Source organism: Nothobranchius furzeri, chromosome 5, assembly GCF_043380555.1.
Source record: "Nothobranchius furzeri strain GRZ-AD chromosome 5, NfurGRZ-RIMD1, whole genome shotgun sequence".
Classification (NCBI taxonomy): Eukaryota; Metazoa; Chordata; class Actinopteri; order Cyprinodontiformes; family Nothobranchiidae; genus Nothobranchius; species Nothobranchius furzeri.
The window spans coordinates 37,902,965-37,920,455 of NC_091745.1; the positions used below are offsets into that span (position 1 = coordinate 37,902,965).

Sequence of the window (17,491 nt, forward strand, 5' to 3'; positions counted from 1 at the left end):
AGCTTACAGATGCACTTAGAGGTGGGGCTTCCTAGGACAGAAGTTTTATTTCCTACATGCACCTAACCCTAACTTTGAACATAAAAACACCAGAAAATGAAAAGTGTTAATAAAGTCATATAAATCACATTGTGAGTGTGTGTTTCACTTCCTTGTGACTGCAACTGCCCCCTTTATCCCGTTGCTCACAGAGTCGGTTGCCATCTGGTCTCAAATGAAACTGCGGTGTTTTTTTAGAACAGCAGCTGTTGTGACAGCTCACTTCTGCACTCTGCTCATATTTAAATGTGACAAAACCTCATGAGGTTAAAGCGTATATGACGTAGTTAACACACCACAGGATGCATTATTTTACTTTAAAAATCGTTTGTAGTAAAAAAAAACGAGAAAAAAATCACAGCTGTTATTGCATCATTTTTAAATTATTTACGTGCACATTATGCAGCCGTCAGCAGGAACAAGTGATCTGCTGCAAAACGGAGAGTTTACTTTAAAATAAATAAACTTCGTAGCTGATAAAAAAAGTCCTCGTGTTTGCTGCTGTTTGCTCTGCAGCGCTCCTGCATGTGATCCCAGGCACAGCGCTTGCAGTAATTGAAGAAATGACTCTCTGCTTTCTGCAGCGTGCTGTTCAGGTCCAGTGTTCCCTGGAGGCTGTGTAAAAGTGGGAGGGTTCATTAATGCAATGCAAACATCAAAGTACACGTAAGCAGGAACAGTAAAACCTGCTGGTGAACTGGATGAGCTGGACGTCATCTTGACAGCGCAGCAGAGACTCTCGGTTGTCCAACAGAATGGCGGCACAGATGAAAAGCTCAAAGGTGAAGTCCGTGTTGAATGCTTGCAGGTCTGACTTGGAGCTGTCGTCTGGAAAAATCCCAACGTAAACAAATGTGTGAGACATTTTCTTCAGGTCATTCTCAGTGTCAGCTTTACTTCCCCAACTCTGACCTGTGCAGTATTTCTGAGAAAGCCTCTCCTGATAGCGAGCGCGGTCAAGCTGTTGTGAAATGAGCTCCAGATGGTCACTACTCAGGATCTCAAACAAACGGAGGGCATCGCTGTGTTCAAACTCCCTCTGGAAGCCCAACAGGAGCCACCTGGGAGAGAAGTCGACACGTGGGAGGACAAAAAACTGTAGATGAGAAAAATGATTACGCAGAAGCTCTACCTGTGGCAGAAGGTGAAACTCTCCATGCCGTCTTTGACTAAATGAGAAAAAAGAGGGGGGTCCAGTTCCTTCAACAAGGCCGCCTCCAGCTCTGAAAGAGATTAAACAATTGATATGAAGAGAAAACATCTCTAGTCTGTTCTGTTTCATCATCTGAGCTCTTGGGAACGCCTTTTGTCTTGTTTAGGGGATACTAACAGTAAAACCTATAACAAAAAGTTCGATCTGTTGTTCTGAGCAGAGAAAATGAAAAAGACTTTTAATTACTTGACTTTACCACTAGAGGTCACAAACCATGTAAAGTTGAGATTATAAACACCCTGTTCACACAAAGTTGCCAGTATGAACTGGGAATATTTATAATTGGATATTTTCTGTTACGTTTATGGACATGTCTCTTTATTCTGATGCAGATTTTAAAAAAAAACTTTAAAAGTCATAATGTAAAGTTTCACAGATTTGTGTCTAGATCAAAAGAGCAGCACATGAATGGTGAATCGTTCAGGCAGCAGTTCTTCAAGCTTCCAGACCTCCCAGGTCCTCTGGTTCAAGTCTGCTCCTCGTCTCCAGAGTCAGAACCAAACACAGAGAACAGCGTTTGGTTTTCGTGCTCCTCCAATCTGAAACAATCCTCCTGAAGACCACAAAGCTGCTCACAAACTCTGAGTTCCTCTGAATAAAGTTTGAAAGTTCATTGTTTGGAGCTTCCATTATGAACAACTGGGACATCCTACACTGCCGTCTGTTTTTCTACCCATCAATGTTCTCAGGTAGAATTTTATTTTCCTTTTAACCCTCCCACTCTCCTAACGGGTGTGACCCCGCGAGGAAAGTTGACCATTGAGGTTGATGGCTTATCCCTTGGGCCCATGTGGCAGGGGTGAGGAGTGAGCACCACCTCACCCCTACCACATGGACCTCAAGGGATAAACCATCAACCCTGCTCACTGGTCAACTTTCCTCGCGGGGTCACCCATAAAGAGTGGGAGGGTTAACCCCGTGAAGTAGTTTGAATTGCCTTGTTGCTGAAAATGTGCTGTACGGATAAAATGGCCTCACCTAAAGATGTCATAATAAAACAATAGCCAACAAAATGTAACTCAAGGCTAATTTTCAGGTTAGCTTTGTCAGCGAAGAAGTGGTCCTAAGAGATCCCAACAGGGCCTCTGGAAGAGGGCCGTTCATTACTGTCAAAACTGAAATCGCAACAAACAATGAGCTGAGAGTCGGGACTGAGTGTGTATACTTTTAGACTGCAATATTAATTTACTTCAGTGGGTGGAAGAAGTTGAGCTGTTTAATGAAGATAAACACTCATTAAAACATATTATGCAAGAATCAATATAAGCTGCAAGACGTGCATCAGTTTAGAAAAACAGGTTTGAGAGGGAAACGAACAGGCCTTTAATAAAAATCTATTTTTTTTTTCAGAGAATAGCCCATTTGGAAATAGAACCATACGACAAACTGTCCAGGTCAGGGACGAGGTCCTGCCCCAGGTGGAAGAGTCTTGTTCAGGAGTGAGGGAAAGATGGAGCGTGAGATCGATGGGCGGATTGGTGCTGCGTCTGCAGTGATGCGGGCGTTGTACTGGTCTGTCGTGGTGAAGAGGGAGCTGAGTCGGAAGGCGAAGCTCTCGATTTACTGGTCGATCTACGTTCCTACCCTCACCTATGGTCATGAGCTTTGGGTGGTGACCAAAAGATCAAGATCATGAATACACGCTGGCAAAATGAGTTTTCTCTGCAGGGTGGCTGGGCTCTCCCTTAAGAGATGAGGTGAGAAGCTCGGTCATCCAGGAGGGGCTCGGAGTAGACTCGCTGCTCCTGCACATCGAGAGGAGCCAGTTGAGGTGGCTCGGGCATCTGATTAGGATGACTCCTGGACGCCTCCCTGGTGAGGTTTTCTGGGCACGTCCAACTGGGAGGAGAGCTAAAGGAAGACGCAGGACACGTTGGAGGGACTATATTTATCAGCTAGCCAGGGAACACCTTGGGATTCCCTTGGAAGAGTTGGCCGGCTGGGGAAAGGGAAGTCTGGGCCTCCCTGCTTAGGCTGCTGCCCCGGCAACCCGACCCCGGATAAGCAGATGAAGATGGATGGAGGATTGACAAAATCTCACCAGATGGCTCATCACACAGAATGAACTGGAGGTATATTTTTGTTGAATGTCATGCTGCCAGTGTGTTGTGCCCTCTGTCTGCCATCTTTGTGCTGCAAAGGAGCCTAAAAACACACCGTTCAGAAGGTACGGCCAATAAGAGCACCCTGCTAAGTGGACAGTGACACATTATTTAAGTGTTTTTATTGGTGTTCTCAACTGTTTGGAGCTGAACCTAAAACTGCGTGCTAATGTGATTTACTGCACTGTTCTACTCTGGAATAATAAAGGCATGAACACCAAAGCGCGCCAAAAATCTCACAGATTAAATTACATAACATTCATTTTGTAGAACTTCTGATTAATAAAGTTTCATTTTTCTTTTATTCCCACCTAGTTTTCTGTGCAGGCCGTCAGCTCTGAAATCTCTGGAGAATTTCTCCATGTAGCAGGAGAAACTCCAGAAAGTATCAACCTCTGAGTCCAGAACTTCCAGGAAGCGGCTGCACAGGTCGTTCATTCCCTGAGCGTAGCTAACCTCTGGAGATACAACAAAGACACAGTGAGAAGAAACATCCTCTGAGGTCTACTCAATATGCTCCTGGTGCTCTAGGTCTGCCCTTACCTGGATGAAAGGCAGCATAAGTTATGAGGATGTCTCTCAGCACCAACAGATTTCCTAAACCTTCGTTTCTGCAGAAATATGCAACTTATTTAAGGACGCAGAGTTTAAATAATGCAAAGAACAACAGCTGGTGCTAAACTCACTGGTAATAGTTCAGGTCTCTGTTTGTTCGAGGCACGTCTTTGTCAATGATTCTTATGGCTTCCTGCAGCTCCTCCTGGTCAAAAGTCACGCGCTCAAACAGGATCTGCCCAACAGGGGGAGACGATGAGACCAAGCAGTTTGATGTCAGTGATCGACAGACACGTTTTCATTTTCACTGATTTCACTGGAGAGAAACTGTAGAAGACCTGATCTGGTTTTGTGCTTTGATGTAGCTTAATCAGGCTGAGGGTGGCTGACAGCCTTGCATGCTTGTGCAGCTTGATGGAGGAGACACCCCCCACCCAACTATGATTGGTTGATATTTCAGCTCTCCTCTGCTTTTGGGATGTTTGCATACATAAGTGCAAGTTGTCTGTGGTGCACTCTGCTAATTATCTTCCATTTAAAGACGTAGCAATAAGATGTACAGCCACCCGAGTATAAACACGTCTCAAAGTATCACAAAGGTCATCTGATGCCAGAGTAAATAAATGAGTTTGTCTAACAAAATGGAGGCCTGTTTGACCACGCCTTCAAGCAGCTAAACTGCACTGCTCCCATGTTAAAATATAAAAAGGGCAACAGCTGCAGTTCAAACATGTAAATTAGAGATGTATGCTGGAGTAGTCCAACCTGAGCTTGTAGCTCCAGAAAGGTCCATCTGTCCTTGAGCTCCTCAGACTGATCCTGGGTCTGCTGCTGGGCCCGGGCCTGAGCCTCTCTCTGCTCAAAGTACCCGAGAGCTGCCACCAGCTCAGCTGGACGAATCAGCAGAGAAGAAGTTTTCTAAATTATTATCAAGAAGAAAACAGCTTCACTGAGTTGGAAGCTGAGAGGTGAATGAACTTCTTTTACTGAGATTCTACCATCTGTGCCGTTAAGCTGGATCTGAACTGCTGATGGAATAAACCGCCGCCACTTTCGCCTCATGACGAGGTAACGTACGACCAGCTGCTCATGCAGAAGAGAACGCTCTAAAGCTGTGGAGCTGCACGGATACATCCCAAACAGGAAACACCACGCCAGGCCTCGCTCAGGCGGAGAAACGCCACCTAAACAGGGAAAAAGGGATCCACTGAAAGCTCTGTGGGAATAATCCTAAAATGATCAGATGAAAAGACCCTCAGCCAGCTGGGTTCATGGAATGCGTGAAGTGGGACCTTTTATCTTTTGGTAGAGATGAAATGATCAGAAAAGGTCACTGGGCCACAAAAAGACGGATTTGTTCCCACATTCCTGCTCATGCAGACATGTGATGTTCTCTCCACGTCCTAGAGCGGTTTCCTGATGAAGTTTTCAAACCAACCCAGAAATCCCACATTTATACAAGATCCACGTTGTTTTGGCCCAGAAGTCACGCTGAGGCTCTTTACCTCAGGGGTCTGATGCTCAATGAGATGTTGGACTTTAAAGGAGAATAGTTGGATTGTGACTCGACTTAAGACCTGAAGAAAACATCACTTGACTCTCGTGGCTGGATGAGATCCCATCTGAACACAAAATCGTAGCTCATCTATGATCTCATCTATCATGTGCAAGGTTCCAAATCTTTATTTCATGTATGTGAATTCATATAAACAAGTAAAGAAAAACTGTGATAAGTGAGCTGAGAAATGTTCATGTTTTACTGAGTGCATCCACCTTCAGTAGCTTCACACCATCCTCGGAAAACCGCGTCAACTCAGGAAAAGACACCCATTTGTATCAAATCTAAAGGCTTAACAAAAACTTTAACTTGTTAAATGTGTTGAACTTTGTTAAATAACAACGGAATGGAAATCTCAAAAGTGCTCGTGTCCAACATCAAAGTGAACAGGGCTGCCTTCCAGCAGGTCAGAATAAGTCATCAGCACAAACTGCGTGGTTGATGTTTCAGATTTCCCTTCCTCAATTTTAAACAAATGATACCAACTGCATTAGTTTTTATTTTTACTTAATCGAATATTTGTATTTGAACTGGTTTGACCTCTAAATCAGGATTGCAAAACTTAATTAAAACGTTTTATTTTTAACTTCATGTTCATTTGTGCAGCAGCTCGGGAGAATGGAGTAATGTACCGTTTTTGAGGATGTGCATCCTCAGTCGGGACTCGTCCACACGCCCCTCTGTGTCCATGACTCCCGGTAAGGTGAGCCTCTCGGCGGACAGAGCAGGACAGCTCACCGCGGCCACCCTCCTCCTACAGCGGTCATCTGGCTGCTGGCTGACCGGGCTCCTCTCTTCTCCTGCCGCCTGCAACAGCTTCCCGGTGTCGGTTATCACTTCCTCCATGTGTCCCTGGATTAGGACAGTCAGTCATTCCCGCCGCATTTTATCCCTAAACAACAACATGCCTCTTCCCAGCAGCGCTTCCCAGAAATAAGACTGATTTCCTAATGCAGAGTCGAGCTCAGGAACCCTCAGGAACCATCACTAACTGTCTTTCCTGCGATTTGGTCAGCAGGGAGTCACGTGACCGCACCTTGAAAGTGTTTGGCCCACATTCCAGGTGGAGCGCGAGTTTAAAGGCCCAAAGTTCAAGCTGAATTAAACGTGTTACACCGCTGCCATCTAGTGGTCTGTCAGATCACAGCAACTCTGACACCAATTTACAGCTAAGATCACGCCCATCTACTTCCGGACCATGGGTCATACTTCCAGAACAAACAAAAACAACAACAAAAGCACACAAATGAGTGTGATTAGAGGATAAAGTTATTTCTTGATCCTGTTTGATATGTGTCATGGATTTCACATGATGTCCGTGAACAAAGCGCTTCTTTTCTAGACGGCAAAAGTTATTTCAGGTTTAGTGTGAAAACACATTTAGGACTACAAATGTTTGTCTCACCACGCTGACGTCCTGAAACCAGACACTGAGGAGAGCAATTAGTTTAGTGAGCTTCGGCTCTTCCTGGTGAAAGAAGGACAAAAAAACTTGGAGAAAACCACCATAAATTTGCCCGTGTGTAAAGTAGCAGCTGTGCTGGGGGAGAAGAGATTCTGATTTTTAGTTATTTTAATTACGAATTTTCTACGGAACACTCTGCACTCTAATGCACATGTCATCCCTAATGCACATGTCATCCATACTGGTAAACACAAGTGGCAACAATTACGTATAAGGAGAGCAGCAACATCATTGGTTGAACTCAATCAGTCAAAATCACGTGTTTCAAATGATGTGAAAACCAATATAAGCCAGTTCAGAGAGCAAACAGGTTGTTGAAGGTGGGAATGAGAAAGTGTGAGAATGGGTAGAAGAATTTTTGTGAGAGGACGAGTGCGTATGCGAGGTGGGGGATGAGAAGAAAGAGGAGGAGGATGAAGAAAAAGAGTGGAAATATCCGATGAAATTGGAGCAACAATCATGGACCGTGTTGTTGTTTGTGGACTGAGAGAAGCAGGACTTCGAGTGCAACCGTTTTTCTGTCTGCCATAGTAAGGACATTCAGAGAAGAGAACAGGTATACCACTGTATTTTTGTAATTATAAATGTATACGTACTACTGTATATGCAGCTGTTCCAATAGACATTTGTGAAATTCATCACTGCACTGCACTGCATGAATGATTTCTGTAACTGCATATCTACGTTTCATAGAATTGCAAGGCTGCCACTTGCAGGTGGAAGGATCGCTATATCCACTCAGGAGCAGGAGACCATTATAGTGGGCGTGGTCCTTCAAAAAAGCACAGTAAGACTCATGGAAATCCGGGAGTGAGTGATACAAGACAACACACACTTCCAGGCAGTGGCGGAGCTTGATATGTGCAACATGTGCGGCCGAACAGGGCGGCAGTCTGCAGGGGGCGGCATTTAATTTCCTTTTTTTTTTTCTAAAAAAATTTTTTTTAGCATCAACCAATACATAAACAAAACATAGAAATCGCATGTTCTTAATAATAATAGTGATGATAATAATAATATTTCTGTAATAAAAGCACAACAAAGTGTAACCCATATCAACTACTCCCTGTCACATGACCCACGTCAGCTGTTGTGAGGTCCCCTTCCTGATTGGCTCCTTCCACGTCGCAGCAAAGCTGGCTGTGGGGGAATACTTCCGGGCTCGACTCCTGCTGTGGCTGTAAGCTTGTTGCTTTAGAACGGCGTTGGAAAACAAAACGTTTTTCTCCCCTCAATTCATTTATACTCTCATTTTACCTCAGCGGTAAGTGTGCTTAACATCTACCAATAACACCCTTTTACTTGTCAGTAACCACTCGATCGTTTTCGCTATAAAAAATGACCTTGTTCGGCGGAGTTCCCACCGCGAGCAGAACTCCGGTTCAAAAACGCTGTTTTTGAAACACTTTTATTTCCTTAAGCACTTTAATGGGCTTAACTTGAAACCAAGAGCAATCGAATGATTATTGTTTATGTGTTGCCTTGAATTCGGCTATGCTGTCTGTCAGACAGTTGTTTTCCTTTATTGTTGTTTTTGTATTTGTTTGTAGCAAACGCTACTGGAATGCATAGATTGAGCTGCGTAGCCAAGATGATTAATAATTGACCTGTTGTACATTCGTGATATGTTTACCGGTAAACTGAATCGAACTTGATGTGCTAATGAACGTTTCTCTGGCCTACAGGTCAGGTTTTTTTCCCCATGTTGAACTGATCTTCATATTGAAGTGGCGAGCTGGTAGGACCATTCTTTCTTCTTGGAATCGGGAAATGAGCTTTCTTCAGACCCAGCCAAGTGGTCATCACCAATTACCGACAGCATACGCACAGAGCTAGTTCGAAGAGGACCTACTAAGGTGCCAACTACTTTCATATTTCCCAGGAATCAAAGCGATGGCAGATGTTGTCATCATCACTATTTCAGTAGAACTTTGACAAGTGGTGAGAAGGTGGCCAGGAGCTGGATGTTGTATTCAGTTAGCAAAAGTTGTTATATATACACTCCACGCAATTTGAAACAAAGTTGTAGGGGTAATGTTTTTTCTGGTGTGTGTGTGTGTGGGGGTGTGTGGGGGTGTGGGGGTGTGTGTGTGTGTGGGGGGGGGGGGGGGTCACAGGGGGATCTCGCACAGGGCGCCATTTAGGCCAGCTCTGCCTCTGCTTCCAGGGACTCGACAGTGTGAGCATTTCCATAATTGACCGTGTCCTCTATCGTAACAGGATGCAAATGAAGCAGGGTTACAGAGTACCTTCTGAGCGCAACTCACCAGGTAAGTGTACAGCAGACACATTCACTGTAATCCAGATTGTCGACATACTATGTGAATGGTTACTCTTCACTACAATGTATATGAATCAGAAGTGCATATGTTAGGCCTAATTGTACGCTACAGCATAGCGTCTCTGTACAACTTACACAATTCTACATACAGTATATTGCATTTCAATACAGACGATTTTTGACTTGGAATCATTGAACAGACCCTGTGAGCTCATCTTTGTTGATGAAGCAGGCTTCAATCTTCAGAAGAGAAGGAGAGACTAAAACATTATTGGACAGCAGGCCATTGTTGAAGTCCCTGGTCAACGAAGTGGCAATGTTACAATCTGTGCTGCTATCAGCAACCATGTTGTTATACATCACCATGTTACATTGGGGCCTTATAACACCCAGCATCTTCTCAGATTTCTTGTCAGTCTAAGAGATGTATTATTTGAGCAGCAAGGTCAAGAGCTAGATCCCACGCCCGCCTATGTAATAGTGTGGGACAATGTCAGCTTCCACCGAGATGCTCTATTGAGGGAATGGTTTACCATCAATGGGCAGTTCATGAACCTGTACCTCCCTCCGAACTCATCTTTCCTGAATCAGATTGGAGTTTTTCTCCTCTTGGAGATGGAAAGTGTATAAGACAACCCTACGCCAGAGTAAATCTAATGTAAGCCATGTAGCCTGGTGGTGAAACAGATGAGGAATGTTGTCAGGGCTGGATACGGCACACCAGAGGCTTTTCCCCTGTTGCCTTAAGAGGAAAAATACTGCCTGTGATGTCGATGAAGTGCTGTGTTCTGACCCAGCCCAAAGACAAGAAGAAGCCCATTGATCACATGATCAGCCCTTTGATGTCACTTTTTTATGGTACTATAAAAATTGTATGGCCCTGAACATTGTGCCTTCCATTTTTTTCCAGAACTGACTGAACTACAGAATCACAGAGATAGTTTTTGAGGTGCAGTGTAAAAGTAAGGGCACAAGGAGGAGGAAGAACAAAAGAAAATGCAAAGAGCAAAACAGCCATTTCTGATCAAAGACAGAAACATGAATTTTGATGCGAGATTAGAAATGTCTCCCTGAGAACCATATGTTTGAACAATGTGTTTTCTGTTTGGTGTATTTGTCATGAGCTGAACTCAGAAGACCCGTAATGACGCCAAACACAGTTAAAGTATATAAAAAAAATTATTTTATTTTTGGTGGAGTTACCAGATGGGCGAGGCAGGAGACAGAGTCGGAGGGCAGGCATGAGTCAAAACCAGATCGGCACAAGCAGGTACAAGGAGCAGGCTGGAGACGTGGTAGAAGACAGGCAAGGGTCGTGATGGCAGGCAGAGTTCAAGGCAGGGATCAGGAGAAAAAACAAGGTCCGGAGGCAGAGATCAGGCAGGGTAGATGGCTGGAGAATTTACTGGCAAATGTTTTTGTAACCCAGAAGCTAGAACCTTAATGAGGTATTAACTAATTGGCTCACTAATATGATCCATCCTCAATTTAGATAAAATATAAAATATAAATTAAGGAAATTAACAATACTAATTAATAGATATCTAATTAACTAATAGATAATTTCATAATGAATTATTGGAAGGGTGAATAACTAAAATAACGAGTTTAATATTAAACATCGGTTAAAACAAGAATCTTGAACATCCCTAACAGAAACAGAAGAGGAAAGCTGTATACTATTGGTCCAGGTGGGAATCTGAAATTTCATTGGCTGAGAGAAATAAGTCCCGCCTCCGCGAAATAAAACCGTGCGACGCAGCTGAGCGAGAGGAGAGACAAACGGCTGTGCAGCACGCAGATACAGAAAGCAAAGACTGAGCGGTTAGAGAGAGAGAGAGAAAAAAAAACAACGGTCGAGGCCGTGAAGAACCCTGATTTGGGTGCCGCATAGATAGAGGGAGAGGCGGACTTGACTCCTTCTAATAAGAGCTAGGAACTTGGAACCAACGCGATTTGTGTGGAGACGACAGAGTGAACCAATCCTCTGTAGGAGGGAACCGTTGGAGCGCGTTGGCTGGGTTTTTTTTTTCCTTGGGTTTGATCCCGACTCCTATGATCACTCACTTGGAACGAGAACTGGATTTCTTCCTGACGAGGGAGATGGCGAGCCTTAACCACTGAACGAACCAGGACATCTCAAGTAACTGAAGAGCAGACTGCTCTCTTCTGTGAACAATCTCAACGGTGTGGTAGGAAAAAATCGCACCACCGGACTCTGACTTTCACCCCAAGCGTGGGGATTTGACTTGACGCCGGCTGACTTGTGACTCATATGATCAAATCTCATACCGAGCATTTTACTATTGTCGATTGTTTTCATCTGTTTTTATGTGTTATCTTTATGTGTTATATCTCCCATTATTATTAAAATTTAGTATATAAACCGTTTCATGCTATACCCGTGACTCCAGTCATTCTTAAACAACCTCCAATTCTCCCCGAACCTAATTATTGGCCCATTTGTTTATTTTTTCTTTTAATTATCTTATTGTATCCTGTAATCCGGTTACATAAAACTTGGCGAGCCAGCCAGGAGAATTGTAGAGTTGTTACCTTAGCTAACCATTGACTGACATCATAAGAGTGCCTGGAGGTCACAGTGGTTTGCCATTTTGGCATTATTGGTACTTTTGAGTGTTTTAAAATGGAAGTTGTGAAAACAGAAAAGGTCAAAGTTTCAAATGCTGTTTTAATCAGTGGGTTAACTGATACAGACCTTGATAACGAAGTCTTTGGGTTTATGGAAGGATTCGGACCAGTTAACAGGCGCATTAAGTTACCAAACTGTGATCAGATTATTGTGGAGTTTCAACATGAAGCCACTGTTAAGGAATTAAAGAAACAATGTTTACCCTATGACAAACCTTGTACTAGGAACCCAGATGTTTTCTTCCATATTCAAGACCTAGCCAGCGCGTACAGTCTAGAAACTAGCACATCTGCCACTGATGCCTATCTGTCAGAGCTCAGGGACATAGCTGCGTGTAGCAATCAATCATTTAAAGACCTTCTAATGGAGGAACTGGCAAAAATTGGGGAATCTTTAGGAAGGGATACCCATGCATCTGAACCAGTCACTGAACCAGAGCCAATGCTCCATAGTGACCAAGTTACATATTCCCTGCCTTTAACACCAGAAGTTAACTATATGAACAACTCAAAGGACAATTGTCCACCTACAGAGACTGGAAAACAAAACCCTTGCATTCCACCAAATCTTTTAAACACACCTGAGGTTCAGCGAGTTATTGTGGAACACATTTTTAAAAGCAGTGAGGTTATCCCTCCGCCTACTTCACAATACAGACTAAAACCGTTCTCAGGGCGAGTTCCACACCCTTCTTTTGAAACTGACTATGATACTTGGCGTAGTAGTGTAGTGTTATGCATAAATGATCCTTCACTCACCAAGTCCCAAATTGTACGAAGAATCGTGGAGAGTCTGTCAGCCCCAGCAGCGAGCATCGTTAAAGCTCTTAGTCCAAAATCCGACCCGGAAACGTACCTTGAACATCTCGATTCAGCTTACGCAGCTGTCGAAGACGGCGACGAGCTCTTTGCTCGCTTCTTAAACACAAACCAGGACAGTGGTGAAAAACCTTCCGATTACTTTCAGAGGTTATACACCTTGTTAAACCTAGTTATTCAGAGGAATGGAATTTCCTCCAGTGACGCCGACCAGCAGCTGCTCAAGCAGTTTTGCAGAGGCTGTTGGGACAGCTCGCTGATTTCAAACCTGCAACTCGAACAAAAGAAAGACAACCCGCCTCATTTTACAGCACTTCTCCTCAAACTGCGCACTGAAGAAGACAAACAGGCTACTAAAGCAGCACGCATGAAACAACACTTAGGGGCACAACGAACTAGAGTGTATTCAAATGTGCAAACAACATGCTCTCAGAGTAAAAACACTTGTGAACTGGAAATAGATGATAACTGTGATGACTTACGCAAACAAATCGCTGAGCTCAGGAGCCAAATTGCACAGCTTAAGGTTAACAACACAGATAAAAAGGCAAAGAAAACTCAAAAAGAGTCAAAACCCCGTGTGGGGACTAAAATTCCAGATGAGCCCAAACAGATTCAGCAGATAACAGCAGTGGTGCCCAGACCAAAGCCTGGATACTGTTTTAAGTGCGGAGAAGATGGGCACATAGCTTCTAGCTGTAGCAACGAGCCAAATCCAGCACTAGTTGCAACTAAAAGACTTGCTCTTAGACAGAAGCAGCGCGAGTGGGAGATGTCAAAGCCAATTGCTCAGTCTCCTCCTTTAAACCGGTAGAAGCTCCTATCGTGGGACAGATAGGTGCTAAAGTAGAACCAAGTCCCTCTAAGGAAAGGACAGAGAGACTTTTTTGCAAGCCAGTTCATGCTCATTCAGTGCCAAAACTTCCCAAAAGATTAGTGGGTGGGCGATGCACAGCTACAGTCTCAGTTAACAGTGTTGAATGTAATTGTTTACTGGATTCAGGGTCCCAGGTAACCACCATTGCCAATTCTTTTTACCAAGAACACTTACCTGACCTCTCAATTAAACCCATCAGTAATCTGTTAGAAGTCGAGGGCGCAAACGGTCAAGCAGTTCCTTATTTAGGATACATAGAGATAAGTGTCACATTTCCAAAAGAGCTCGATCAGTCTGGACTTGAGTTACCTACCCTTGCGTTAGTGGTTCCGGATATAAGCTCAAACTCTGATACACCACTACTCATTGGCACAAACACACTCGATCCTTTGTATGAGCAATTGTCTGCCAATAACTTACCTGATTCCAAGGCACTCTCTTATGGGTACCAACACGTGCTAAAAGCCTTAGCAGTCAGAAAAAAACAAAGCAAAGATGGACGAGTTGGTGTGGTGAAGCTTCGAGGGAGAACCCAAGAAGTTCTCCCTGCAAATAAAAAACTGTTACTAGAAGGGTTTATGCAACCCAGCCAAAACAAGCATGAGCCTTATGCACTCATTGAACAACCCACCAATGGTTCTCTACCAGGGGGTATAATTGTAGACTGTTGCCTCATTTCCTTACCTTCACATGGTCCATACAAAGTACCTGTTGTACTAAGAAACGAAACTAACCATGACATCACATTACCCACTAACTGTGTGATCGCTGAGTTAGTTAAAGCCGATCGTGTTATGCCATATCCAGAACCTGACAAAAGTGATCAGAAAGTACTTGCGGCGTGTAGTTCGCAGCAACAGACTTCACCTTCAAACCCTCCTCTCAGTTTTGACTTCGGTACTTCGCCCTTGTCCGAAGAATGGAAAGGGAGGATCACCAACAAACTTAACACTTACTCCGATGTGTTTTCGCACCACGATCTTGATTTTGGTCATACACAACAGATAAGACATCACATCAACTTAAAAGACGAGACCCCATTCAAACAGAAATCTCGGCCGATCCATCCACATGATTATGAAGCCGTGAGAAAACATTTGGAAGCCCTCTTGGAAACCGGTATAATAAGAGAGTCGGAGTCTCCATTTGCCTCACCAATAGTGGTAGTTCGGAAAAAGAATGGTGAGGTACGTCTATGTATAGACTATAGAAAGCTTAATCTGCAAACCATTCGCGAGGCATATGCCCTGCCTAACTTGGAGGAGTCCTTTTCTGCTCTCGCTGGATCACAGTGGTTTTCTGTGATGGACCTCAAGTCAGGTTACTATCAAATAGAGATGTGTGAAAAGGATAAACCTAAAACTGCTTTTGTTTGCCCGTTTGGGTTTTATGAATTTAACCGTATGCCACAAGGAATAACAAATGCTCCAAGCACTTTCCAACGGGTTATGGAAAAGTGTATGAAGGACATTAATCTGAAGGAAGTGTTAGTTTTCCTAGACGACTTGATCGTCTTTTCCAACTCCTTGGAAGAACACGAAACCAGACTTTCTCACGTTCTTGAACGGCTTAGAGAATACGGACTCAAGCTATCACCAGATAAGTGTCGTTTTTTCCAGACATCTGTGCGTTATCTTGGACATATAGTATCTCGAGATGGCATAAAAACCGATCCAGATAAGGTGGAAGCACTCAAAACATGGCCGAAGCCTCAGACTTTGAAGGAACTCCAATCTTTCTTAGGATTTACCGGTTATTACCGACGCTTCGTTAAAGATTACTCAAATATTGTCAAGCCACTAACATCTCTCACGGCTGGTTATCCACCCAAACGGAAAAACTTTAAAACACCACCATGTAGATCAAAGTACTTGAACCCCAAAGAACCCTTTGGGAATCGTTGGAGCCAAGACTGTGAGAAGTCCTTTCAAACTATTATTAAAAAACTTACCACTTCGCCAGTTCTTGGCTACGCTGACGCAAAACTCCCATATCTAGTACACACAGATGCTAGTACGACCGGACTCGGTGCAGCGCTATACCAAGTGCAAAACGGTGTCACACAGGTAATCGCTTATGCAAGTCGCGGTTTAAGCTCTAGTGAAACTAGGTACCCTGCGCACAAGTTGGAGTTTCTAGCCTTAAAGTGGGCCATAACAGATAAGTTTCATGACTATTTGTATGGGAACACATTCACTGTCATTACTGATAATAATCCGTTAACTTACCTCTTAACAACGGCAAAACTCGATGCAACGAGCTATCGTTGGCTAGCTGCGTTGTCCACCTATAATTTTGACATCAGATACCGTGCAGGTACACAGAACGTTGACGCGGATGGCCTGTCTAGGAGGCTGCATGATAAACCTGAAGACAACTCAAAATTCACTGAGGAATGCCAACGACTAGATGAGTTCCGATCTCATCTTTTATCCTCTGTCAAAGAAGTCGAGCTTCAACTTCAAGCCGAAGCAGTGAAGGCAACATGCCAAAAGCACATGGTCTTGGATGAGACTGATTCTCCTTGTGGTTTAGTTCAGTCACTTGCCATGTCTGCAGCGGCCATTCCAGACCTATTCCAGTTGGAAGACAATAGTGACAGTTTCTTTGCTGTGCCCAAGTATAACCATGCTGACCTTGTCTCCTTGCAGAGGAAAGATCCAACCATTGGCCGAGTCATTCAGCTGCTTATGACTGACAATAAACCGCCAACTGATACTATTGCAGAACCCCCGGTGGTTCTTAACCTTTTGAGAGAGTGGAAACGGTTTGAGTTTCAAAATGATCTACTGTACCGGAGACGCCAATTAGGACCAGAGACATCATTGCAGTTAGTCTTGCCTGATTCATTACGTTCAACAGTCATGCAAAGCCTACATGATGATATGGGGCATCTTGGGGTTGAACGTACGACAGATCTCATTCGGTCCCGTTTTTACTGGCCAAGAATGGCTAGTGATATCGAAATCAAAGTTAAAACTTGCGAAAGATGTATCCGTCGGAAGGCCCTCCCTGACAAAGCTGCTCCAATGGTGAGTATTACCACCACCAGACCTATGGAGTTAGTTTGCATGGATTTTCTCTCCATAGAACCAGACAGTAAGAACACTAAAGATGTCTTAGTGATTACAGACCATTTTACAAAGTATGCAGTGTCCATCCCAACCAAAGATCAGAAAGCCACCACCGTCGCGAAGAACCTGTGGGAACATTTTTTAGTCCACTACGGGTTTCCTGAGCGTCTTCATAGTGATCAGGGACGGGATTTCGAATCACGTACAATCAAGGAACTTTGTTCTTTACTTGGTATCCGTAAAGTCAGAACGAGCCCTTATCACCCTCGTGGCAACCCCGTTGAACGGTACAATCGTACATTACTCAGCATGTTGGGAACTTTACAAGCCACTGAGAAACATCACTGGCGCGATTTTGTAAAACCACTTACTCACTCGTACAATTGTACAAAAAATGACGTGACGGGATACTCTCCCTACGAGCTAATGTTCGGTAGGCAGCCTCGGTTGCCTATAGATATTGCCTTTGGGTTACCGCATTTGAACAAGCCCTCTATAACTCATTCTCAGTATGTTAAAGAACTGAAGAGTCATCTGGAACAGAGTTATGACATTGTCATAAAAAACTCTCAAAAAACAGCGAGGAAGAACAAAGAACGGTTCGACAGAAACATTCGTGAGTCCACACTAGGTGTGGGAGATCGTGTTTTAGTCCGAAATCTTCGCTTAAGAGAAAAGCATAAATTAGCAGACAAATGGGAGCAAACAGTGTATATAGTTCTCAAACAGATGGAAAACTTGCCAGTATACACTGTAAAACCAGAGAACGGAGAAGGACCCAACAGAACACTCCACAGAGATCTTTTACTGCCTTGTGGTTTTCTCTCTTCATTAGAAAATGAAACAGAACGCGTTA

At 43.8% G+C, this 17,491-nt stretch overlaps 1 protein-coding gene across 1 annotated transcript; it reads right to left on the reverse strand.

Moving 5' to 3' along the window:
* Positions 1-40: 40 nt before the first annotated feature.
* si:dkey-238d18.4 (TBC1 domain family member 15) lies at positions 41-6,520 on the reverse strand. The gene is made up of 10 exons (XM_015975071.3): positions 6,100-6,520; positions 4,908-5,093; positions 4,675-4,799; positions 4,041-4,144; positions 3,898-3,965; positions 3,666-3,812; positions 1,172-1,262; positions 952-1,100; positions 726-867; positions 41-654 (listed from the first exon to the last, which is right to left on the reverse strand). The coding sequence occupies exons 1-10, from the start codon at positions 6,311-6,313 to the stop codon at positions 486-488; spliced, it is 1,395 nt and encodes a 464-aa protein (XP_015830557.3). The 5' UTR covers positions 6,314-6,520; the 3' UTR covers positions 41-485.
* Between the last annotated feature and the right edge of the window lie 10,971 nt (positions 6,521-17,491).